This window comes from Oryx dammah, unplaced genomic scaffold, assembly GCF_014754425.2.
Source record: "Oryx dammah isolate SB20612 unplaced genomic scaffold, SCBI_Odam_1.1 HiC_scaffold_2, whole genome shotgun sequence".
Taxonomy (NCBI): Eukaryota; Metazoa; Chordata; class Mammalia; order Artiodactyla; family Bovidae; genus Oryx; species Oryx dammah.
The window spans coordinates 167,594,530-167,604,885 of record NW_024070186.1 but is presented as its reverse complement, the minus strand read 5'-3'; the positions used below and the strand labels follow the sequence as shown (position 1 = coordinate 167,604,885).

The following is a 10,356-nucleotide window of genomic DNA, read 5'->3' as shown; positions in this document are numbered from 1 at the left end:
CGGCCACAAAGGTCGCGCGGCCCCGGCGCAGGGGCGGCCCAAGCGCGCGCCGCCGCCTGGGCCCCCGCGGGCGCGCCGACGGGGGCGGGCGGGTCCCGGTGCCTCCCTCCCTGGGGGGCGGCGGGGGGCGCGTCTCCGCCAAGCGGGGCGCAGGGGCGCCGCCGCACGCCGCATTCCCGCATGTGTTTCGGTTGACAAAACACCCCTTCTCTGGTTATCTAAAATATATATATGTATATATTTTCCCGTACTATTTGTGTCTGTTTGGTGATCGAGGACCCCCACCCCCCACCAATCCAGTACCTTGGTTTTGGGGGCGGGAGAGATGCTCGCGGGGCGCCTGGCTGGTTAATTTCGGGTCACTCTCTCCGCCCCCGCCCCCCCGTTATTTATTTTTTTGTTTTGCACGGAGCTCACGTCTAGGACGTGCACGAATGGTTTCCTGTCTTTATTGTGGACACCGAGACGGCCCGGGCTGGAGGTTTCTCGTCCCCACCCTTAAAGAATGAAGACCTGTCAGTTCCCATTAGCGTGAATTTCCTGTCGGGGACGGTCACTGCAGGGGTGTGGTCCAGCTGGAAAGCTCTGGCTGGTCCCGAGAGGTCGCGCCTGCACCCTGATTGGGTGAAATTTTCGGGACTTGGGTCTTTCCCCCCAACCCCGTCCTCTGATACGTAGTTGGGTATTTTAAAGGCCAACGTCCGCCTGAAGTTCGTGTGAGCTGTCCCCGGAAGGTGGCTGCTGACCGCCCGAGCGGTTGCAATGTGGCTTGACCTAGTAGAGATGCCCTCTTCGGTGAAAGAAACACACCTGATTTTAAATCACTTAGGAGAAAACAGTAAAGCCCCCCCATTCGTCATTTTTTTCCTGCTTATATCATACAGGTTGAGACGATGTTTCGAACATACTGGGTTAACTTAAATAGATTCTTAAAATTAATGTCACTGGTTTCATTTTGCTCTCTCTTCTCCTTTTAACATGGCTACTTGAAAATTTAAAATTAGATATGTGACTGGCATTATATTTCTATTGGACAGCGTTCAGCCAGAGCCTCGGAAGGGGGCAGGGGTGATTAGGAGCCTGTGCCATCTGCTTATTTTTTTCTGTTTCTGTGATGGCATGTGGCCTCCTTCTCTGCTAGGCTCTCAAGGAATCCCCTGCCTCTTCCCTCTCACCCTCAGCTGGACTGCCCAGCTGATTGCTTAATGAGGATCTTGTCCTAATTTGCAGAATAATTTAAATTAGTGGACGGAATTTTCTTTGCTGAAAAAATGTTTTCCGTCTGTTGTCTACAGGAGTCTGCAGATAGTTTCACTCAGAATCAGACCTTGAGCTATGGAAGCTGAATGTTTTTTGGGGAGGGTGGGGTGTATGTGTGTGTGTGTGATGCAAAGCACATGTTGATTTTCAGGTCCTCTGCCACCTAAATGCCTTCCTTCAAGTTACCATGGCTCTTTCTTGGGTGCTCATCACACACCGACCTACACTCTTTTCCCTTCCCACCTGTTAGATACTGTTAGTTTTTACAAGTACAAGCAGTGATTGTCAATGATACTGTCCCCTAATTATTCATTTTGACTAACTGTAAAGCTTGTCAGTTTGGGAGGGTTAAATCACTGTTAAGTAGGAGAGAATCAATTAGTTTAGAATCTCAAGTCCAGTAATGGTGACAGTGACTCTTGGAGAGTTGTGAGCATTCCAGTAAAGGACAAGGTAGAACAGAAGGTGTCTGTATTCTGTTGTCTTGGTTACTCTAGAATGACTTTCAAGAGAAAGTATAATATGTGGAGATTTGATTTCCAGATAATATCTTGAAGTGTGTATGTGATAGTGAAAATACTTTTTCTCCAGAATCTTAGGATTGAAAGTGAAATTTGTGTTTTCTTAAGTGTGAAATCTTTACAAATCATCAGGAAAACTTTAGATAGTATTTTTCGGGTGGAGAAATAAGAAAATATTCATCCAGAAGTTTAAAATGTATACTTGTTCCAAATAACAGTTTAAAAAATTTAATTCACATACACGCACGCACACAATAGAAGCATATTAAGTGAGGTAAAATTTTCCTTTGATGCAAAGAAACAGGGTCATTTATCCTTACCAGGTCTTGCCCAAATAAGAAGTTTGCTTTTTAATTTTGTTATGAGTTTAGCGATGTGTTGTTTTTAGTTAACTAATTACTATTAATTTCACATACTGTGAAGCCTTGGGAACCAGATAATTAATACAGTAAAAGGCAGAAATTTTTCTGTTGCACAAATGAGAAAGTGGAACCTTTATATTTTATTAGAATACGTGAGTCTGGAGCAGGGTAGTAATCTGGCAGTTCAGCACACCTCTGCAGTCCTGGGCATGCCACTGACCCAGGGCCTGGGTGCCCCTGGGCAAGTTGTCTGCAAGATTTTTTGTCTTTCTTGTCCATTCCTCCCATACAGGATTCCTGTGTCAGGCAAGATGTTCCCAGGGCCTTAGGAGGCCTGGGCCCCGGAAGGGCCACCTGGCACATGTTATATCTGAGAGATCTGAGAGCAAGTTCAAAGTGAACAGCTGGGGGGGTGGGGTGGGGAGGGGGTTGGGGGAGGAGTAAAAGTGTGAAATTTCCTCCCTGATGTTGCTTTGCTTAGCACAGCCTTCATCTTGGGGCTTTCGTTTTCAGTAGAAGGGGCAAACTGCCTCGTAAGTGTATCCAGGAGATTTCCTGTTCCAGGAAGGTGCCAGAACACCTATAATAACGTTTCCCTCCCTGGGTTTGTGGTCTCTGTGGCATGTAATGTGTCCCCCTGCTTCTGTAGGTGTTGCAAGCCGGGTGACAGGGAACAGTTACTGTAGCTACTTGGTGTGTTGTTTGGGCCCCGACCCAGAGAGGCTTGAGTCTGAGGACCGCATTGACTACAGGCTGATGATTATAATTTTTCACTTGCAGCTTAGGAATGCCTTTTAAGGCAAAAATTCAGGCACTGTGCTGCACATTCCCTGGGGCACCTTCTCTGGTCCTGTGTGAGGATGTCTTGGAAGTACGGCTGTTTAATAATATTTACTGCTCTTTCTAAACACATGATGTCATGGGCGGAGCGTATTTCCACTCGCCACTTGGCCCTGGAGTGCTGTCCTAAAATTCCCTGTGTCCACACCATCGACCCCCTCTGCTTCTCTGAGTTGCTTTAAATTTCATCCCTTGCCGACGTCATCCTGTATGCCTGAGCGTGCGGAGGGCTGTATTTATTTGGTTCCTCTTGATTGGCACTGAAGTGCCCACCTGTCTGTGGCAGCTGCATGTGTCTTTCAGAGCCCAGCCCCAGCGCCCTCAGAGCCATGCTGGTCCTCCTGGCAGAGCTCCTGGGATGGGAATTCAGGCCCGGGGCCAGCCCGGGCGGCTGGGCCGCTTTCTGGCTGTGCGATGCTGGCCCGGCCACATCACCTCTCTGTGCTTCAGCTTCCTCTCAGTACCTGTCTCTCAGGATTCTTAGGATTGATGATTTCACCCTCAGAAAGCACTTGGAACAATGCCTGGCATCCAGCCAGAGCCGTCAGTGATGGCTGTGATTTTTGCCTCTGCCGTATATTGTAGTCACATTTCGCTTCCCTGGTGTCCTCTGATAATGGACGCTGGTTCCCAAAGTTACCATGAAAGGCCAGAATTTCACAGTTTGGCGTTTCATGGTTTAGTTATAGCTTTGTACTAGGCTTCGACTAGAGGGTGTCACCTCACAGGCACAGAATAAATATATGAGGAATTATACCGGAGAGCCAGGGTACCTTGCCTTCTGTGAAGCTTCAGGGTGAGTAAGGAACTTAAAATCAGCTAGTTCCAGACAGGTGATGTATGTTCCCGTTTACAGGAGTTTAGCTAATTCATGAATTGTTGTTCAGCGGCTCCCTCGTGTCCGACTCTTCTCGGGCCCCCTGGACTGCAGCACTCCAGGCTCCCGGTCCTCCATCATCTCCCAGGGTTTGCTCAGACTCTGTAATTGAGCTTCTGGCTGATTTTGTTTATTTATTTTTACAGTTCAAAGCTCCCCCCTCACCCTCCCACCACTTCCTTTCCGTTTAAGGAGAAGAGGGTGGGGCTGACTGGCTCTTCCCCTGTTGGTGATGAGTGAACTCCTTCAGGAGTGACTTAGGGTTTCAGGTTTTCCCTCTGTTGGTCCGGTTGATTCCCACCCTGTCGATTCACTCCCTTGTTTGCTCCCTAAGGACGTGGGGTCCCCCTCAGCCAGCCCCACTGGCGTCCGGTCACTTCCTCTTTGGCCCTGTCCTTTGGTTTCTCACGCCTGCCTTGACTGAACCGCTGTCCTGGGGACTTTGAATGGAGTGTTCTCTTTACACTTGGCCACTTCATTCATTCTTTGCTCAGGTTGTCATTGACCTGGACCCAGGGAGTGTGAGGTGATCGAGGCCAAGAAAGACGGGGTCTCCTGGCAGGGAGTGATGAGGGGGACAGCCTCTAAAGCTGACCCTGAAGCCCAGACTCAGGGCTGAGAGGAGCCAGCTCAGGGCAGATCTGAGAAGGGTGTCGTGGGCAGAGGGAAGTGCATGCATGAGCTCCCGGAAGCGTGGAGCCCTTGACTCACCCCAGGGACCCACAGGAAGAGGAACAGCGTGACCCGGGCCGGGTGAGGGCGGCGTCGCCGTCAGGAGTCTAGATTTGGTTCTGGGTGCTGAGGGGACGCCAGCAGAGGAGTTCAAGCAGGACTGAAACACCCAACTTGTATTTTTAAAGAGCATTCCTTTCAGTGCAGTGTGGGGACGGGGTGGGGGAGGGGCGGTGGGGAGCTTGGGGCCCGGAGCAGAGGTGTGGGGGGAGGGAATTGCGACACCCCCCTGTGACTGGGGCCGGGGTGGCACAGGAGGCCTGACACGATCAGATTTGGGGTGCCCGGCATGTATTTTTGACAGTGTCACCGACAGACGCTTTGTGGGTAGATTAGTTGGATGTGGTGAGAGAAAGGTTTCTGGTTTGAGCAGTTGACCAGGAGGTGATTTCAGTACTGAGAAGGGCAGTTAGGCTTGGGAGGAGGAGGGTATAACATTAGGGGCCTTCCAGTTAGACATGCTGAGTAAAGATCACACACTGGCCCAGAATTTTCTATGGGTCTTACACATGTCCGTGTAGGATAGGTGGCCTTTTTGTAAATGGCATTTGGACAATTAGTAGCTATTTGAGAGGGAATATGTGTATTATATATCTCACTCCTTAGAGTAAACTGGTGGATCCGGTTTAAGGAAAAGAAAATCTTTTTTAATGAATCAGTGAGACTACTAGACGAAAACATGGAGAGTTATTTCATAATCTCAGAGTGGTGCAGGCATTCCTTTCTTTCTTTAAATAATTTTACTTCTTTATTTATTTTGGCAGTGCTGGGTTTTCACTGCTGCTAAGGCAATGGCACCCCACTCCAGTATCTCGCCTGGAAAATCCCATGGATGGAGGAGCCTGATAGGCTACAGTCCATGGGGTCGAGAAGAGTCGGACACGACTGAGGGACTTCACTTTCACTTTTCACTTTCATGTATTGGAGAAGGAAATGGCAACCCACTCCAGTGTTCCTGCTTGGAGAATCCCAGGGACCGGGGAGCCTGGTGGGCTGCCGTCTCTGGGGTCGCACAGAGTCGGACACAACTGAAGTGACTTAGCAGCAGCAGCAGCAGGGCTCTTCTCTAGTTGCAGCGAGCAGGGGCTATGCTGGTTGCGGGGCATGACCTTCTCGTTGTGGTGGCTTCTTTTGTTGCAGAGCCCGGGCTCGAAGGTGTGCGGGCTTCAATAACTGTGGTATGTGGGCTCAGTAGTTGCAGTTCCCGGGCCCTGGAGCATGGGCTCAGTAGTTGTGGCACACGAGCTTAGTTGTTCCGTGGCATGTGGGATCTTCCCAGATCAGGAACCCCTGACAGGCATTCTTAACTGCTGAGCCGTCAGGGAAGCCCAGGCATTTCTGAGTATGTCAAAATCCAGAAGCCATAAAATAAAGTATTGAGCTACTTAAAAATAAGACTTTTGCTGTCAAAAAGTACCATAACCAACATCAAAAGTTTGACATCACGTTGGGGAAAATAATAATAACATCATAAAGGACTGCTTTCCTCAACACATAAAGAGCTTCCATGAATCAAAACAGCTCAGCCTGGAAGAAAAAGGCATGAAGGAAATGAAACAACAGTTCACAGAAAAGGAAGTACAGACGGCTCTTAAATCTTCAAGGATGTTCAGCCTCACTAACGATAGGAAGGCTGAAACAAATAAGCCCCAACCACAGTTGTCACACTGTCATCTCCCTGACGGCAGTGGAAGTGTCCGATAATTTCTTGTGCACTGGTGGTGGGTAGGGTCATTTGGTAAAACTTGGCAGTAGCTGGCAAAATAAAGAAATACACCTACCCTTCATTCTTTGGAAATTCTTTGAAGATATGTACATATGAAATGTCCTGTGTACCTGGTGAACTTTTAAAGACTGGAAACAACCACAGTGTCCTAGGGGCCTGGTCACGTTCTGGTGCAGCCGTATCACGGAGCCCGCTGCATGGCTGTTCACGCAGCTTGATGTGTGCTGACGTGGACTGACCTTCAAGACGCGGTGCCAGTCAAGAAAAGTAAGGTGCAGACACGTCTTAGGAGCCCTGGTTTGTATAAAAAATAGTGTATCCACAGGATATTTTTAACTTTTTATTTTGAAATAATTGCATACTCAGAGGATACTGCGAAAGTCATATATTGACTCCCATGAACCCTTCGTCTGCTTCCCCCAGTGGTGCCGTCTTGCCTACCTGAAGTGCCTTAGCCAAGCCCGGAAACTGACACCTGTATAACGTTATTAACCAGACTACAGACCTTACTCAGCTCTTCATTCACGTGTGTGTGTGTTTCTGGGCAGTTTTATCCCACGTGTAGATTCATGTAACCACCTCTGTAGTCCAGGCACAGCTTTGTTCAGAGTGTCTTTGTTAGGATGCCTAACAGATCTGTGTCAATGATGTTCTGTTGATTGATTGCCCTCAGAGGGCACCCAAGTGGCTGAATGATCGGGCTGGAAAGGCGACGTTCCTTTTCACTCTCATGGTATCTTAAAGCCCTGCTTTCTGAACAGTGGGTGGCGTCTGGACATCCAAGTAGAACTACCAGGTAGAAGGTATCTGCGAGCTCTGCTAGGGGATAGACATGGAACATTGTCGGGCCCTCGAGAATATTTCACATCTGGGTCGGGCAGGGGGTTCCCGAGGGGAGAGGGGTTCTGGTGGCCCCCAGGGCCCTCGCGTTTAGAGGTCAGCTGGAGGAGAAGCCCCCCGCCCCCGCACTTTGAGGAGGGAAGGGACCCCTGGCATGTGCTGCTGAATTTGAAGAGAAACGGTTGTTGGATTAACTTTATCAAGTTCTCCTTCACTTTAAAACTGAGGCAGGGTTCTGTTGACTGGATCCCGAAATAAGATGGTGTGGAAAGCCTTTATTGTTTTATTTTAAAGTGAGATGTTGGGGGAGGCTTCATCTCACAGGTAAAACTAACTACGGTGGGAAAAAGGCCGAACAGTGATTGCCCTGGGTGCAGGGTAGGGGAAGACCGGCTGGAGAAGGGGCCCGAGGGAACTTCCTGGAGTAAAGGCAGTGGTGTGTCTCAAGACCAAGGTCTGGGTTACACACAGATGTATCATTTGTCAAAACCTGCCTTAACGTATTTGCATTTTACCTTAAGAACTGCAAACAGCTGTTGAACTCCGCATAATGCTGAGGTGTTTAGCGGTGAGTTATAATTGATGTCTGCCGCTCACTTTGCAGTTTACAAAATTGTGTTGGTGGGTGGACGGAGGGTGGGCAGCCGTCATTAAGGATGGGCAGATGTAATACGTATACCAAAATATTCATTGTAAGATATAGGTAGTATAGAGGTATATGGATTCATGGTGAAAAAAAAAATTTTTTTTTTTCTGTGTGTATAAAATTTTTCATAACAAAATTTAGGGGAGAATTCTATAGAACACGGAATGCTGTGTCATATGATATTTAAATGTCACCCCATGCTCTGTTCCCCGATCTTTAAACATGTGAAAGTGGCATGGCGTTTCCTGCTGTTAAGAATCTACATCTTACTTTCTCTTAATCACTTGCTTGAGTCGTCAGCTCTTTCTCTGCTGCCCTTTGTCCTTAAGAGGCCAGGGTTCAAGGTTTTCGAGCACTTCCTGGGGAAGCAGCTCTAAGGCTCTTATCTTGGCGGATCATCCTAACCCCGGAGTCCCTTCTGAGTCCACAGATTTGCTTTTTTTGTTGTTGTTACATAAATGAGCCCCTTTATTATAGGCTAGGCAACGTTGTCAAATGGTGGTGCTTCTCCTGATCCTTCCGTTCCTTCAGTCTTCTTTCTGATGCAGCCTTGACTGTGACGGCAGAGGTAGGGGTGAAGGTCCAGGCGCCACCAGCTGCTGTTCTCACACAGGAACCACAGTGCCAAGTGCCCACGGCTCGTCTCTTCTTGGTTTTGCTGCAGAAGGAGCAGGTGTGCTTGGCATGCTGGCTGGTTTCAGTTTTCCTCACCATTTTCCTGGGGGAGGCATCATAACAGGTCCCGTGTTTGCCCACGATTCTGACCTCCTTGGTGCATTTCGCCAGGTCCGAGCCCAAGAGCCAGATTTACTTTTCAAGTGAACCTCAAACTAATTCCACACCTCGCCAGGCAAGGGTGGGGAGAGGCCCATGGTTCACTGAAGGAGAGGAGAGGCTTCTTGCCTGCAGCTTCTTTTCTTCCATCCCAGTCACTCTGGCCTGACCACCCTGGGTCTCCAAGTGCAGCCCTGGGTGCCTTTCCCTGGGCCTCCAAGTCCAGCCCTGGGTGCCTTGAGCTCCAAGGTTCTGACTCGGCCTTAAGTTAAAGGAGAAAAAACTCGAGTGGCCCCGGAAGGGCTCAGAAGCCACATAGGCTTCTTTGAATACTTTCTTTTTCAGTGGTCATTTATTCACAAGATTTAAAAAAAGAAATTTTTTTAAAGGTTTGCTGTGAAGAGACTCTGTCTTACCCTCTCCCAGCCCCCAGGTTCCTCTCCCTGCTGTTGCTTCTGTGAATCCATCTGGAGCTGTCTTGTGTATGGCTCGTGCTCAGCTGCCTCAGTCGTGTCTGACTCTTCATGACCCCATGGACTGTAGCCCGCCAGGCTCCTCTGTCCATGGCGTTTCCCAGGCAGGGATCCTGAAGTGGGTTGCCATTTCCTTCTCCAGGGGATCTTCCTGACCCAGGGATCACACCCATGTTTCTGGCATTGTAGGTAGATTCTTTACAGCTAAGCTACCAGGGAAGCATGAAAGTTTTGAGAAAGTAGAGTAAAAGTTCTCATCCCAAGGAAAAAACCAAATTTTTATATTCGTTTAATTTTGTGTTTATATGAAGTGATGGTTTTTACACCTTAACCTTACCCAGTGCTGTATTTAGTGGTATCTCAATAAAACTGAAAGGGTGGTGGGGGGGGGAAGCCTTAGCACCAGTTCCCAGGTTTCAGGGCACTCCAGCCTCCATCCCACTCTACACTTTGAAAAACTTGCATAACACATGGTGAGCAGTAATGAAACTAAAACAGTTCAGCCATGTATACTTGAAAGATGGGTGCAGATCCATAGTTTTCGTGACACGATGTCCTCTTAGAATTGACTCTCAGGAGTCCTCGTCCAAGGGTGACTGTGTGGACCCCCCCAACCCCTTTCCACCCCACCGGGGAGCGTTTAACAATATCTGGAGACACTGGTGTGTCACATCTGAGGGGAGGATTGCTGCTGGGACTTAGTGGACAGAGGGCAGGAAGCTGCTAGCATCCCACGGCACACAGGACAGCTCTCCATGCTAGCGCTTGTTGTCATTTAGTCTCTAAGTCACGTCAGACTCTTTGCAACCCTGTGGATGCAGCACGCCGGGCTTCCCTGTCCTTCACTATCTCCCAGAGTTTGCTCAAATTCATGTCCATTGAGTTGGTGATGCCATCTAACCATCTCATCCTCTTTCATCCTCTTCTCCTTTTGCCTTCAATCTTTCCTAGCATCAAGGTCTTTCCCAACGATTCAGCTCTTCACATCCGACCAGAGTAGTGGAGCTTCAGTGTCAGCATCAGTCCCACCCGTGAATATTCAGGGTTGATTTCCTTTAGGATTGACTGGTTGGATCTCCTTGCAGTCCAAGGGACTCTCAAGAGTCTTCTCCAACACCGCAGTTCAAAAGCATCAATTCTTCGGTGCTCAGCTTTCTTTATGGTCCAACTCTCACATCTATGCATGAGTACTAGAAAATCATAGCTTTGACTATACGGAACTTTGTAGGCAAAGTGATGTCTCTGCTTTTTAATATGCTCTCTGGCTTTGTCATAGCTTTCCTCCCCGAATGGCTGAGATTGAGT

At 48.7% G+C, this 10,356-nt stretch overlaps 1 protein-coding gene across 1 annotated transcript; it reads right to left on the bottom strand.

Annotated features, from left to right (window-relative positions):
* Positions 1–8,275: 8,275 nt before the first annotated feature.
* On the bottom strand, positions 8,276–8,605 carry LOC120882456 (60S ribosomal protein L37a-like; the record flags this gene model as incomplete). The annotated part of the gene is made up of 1 exon (XM_040266478.1): positions 8,276–8,605. A coding segment is annotated over one exon (330 nt), but the record flags the coding sequence as incomplete, so codon positions are not given.
* Positions 8,606–10,356: the final 1,751 nt, after the last annotated feature.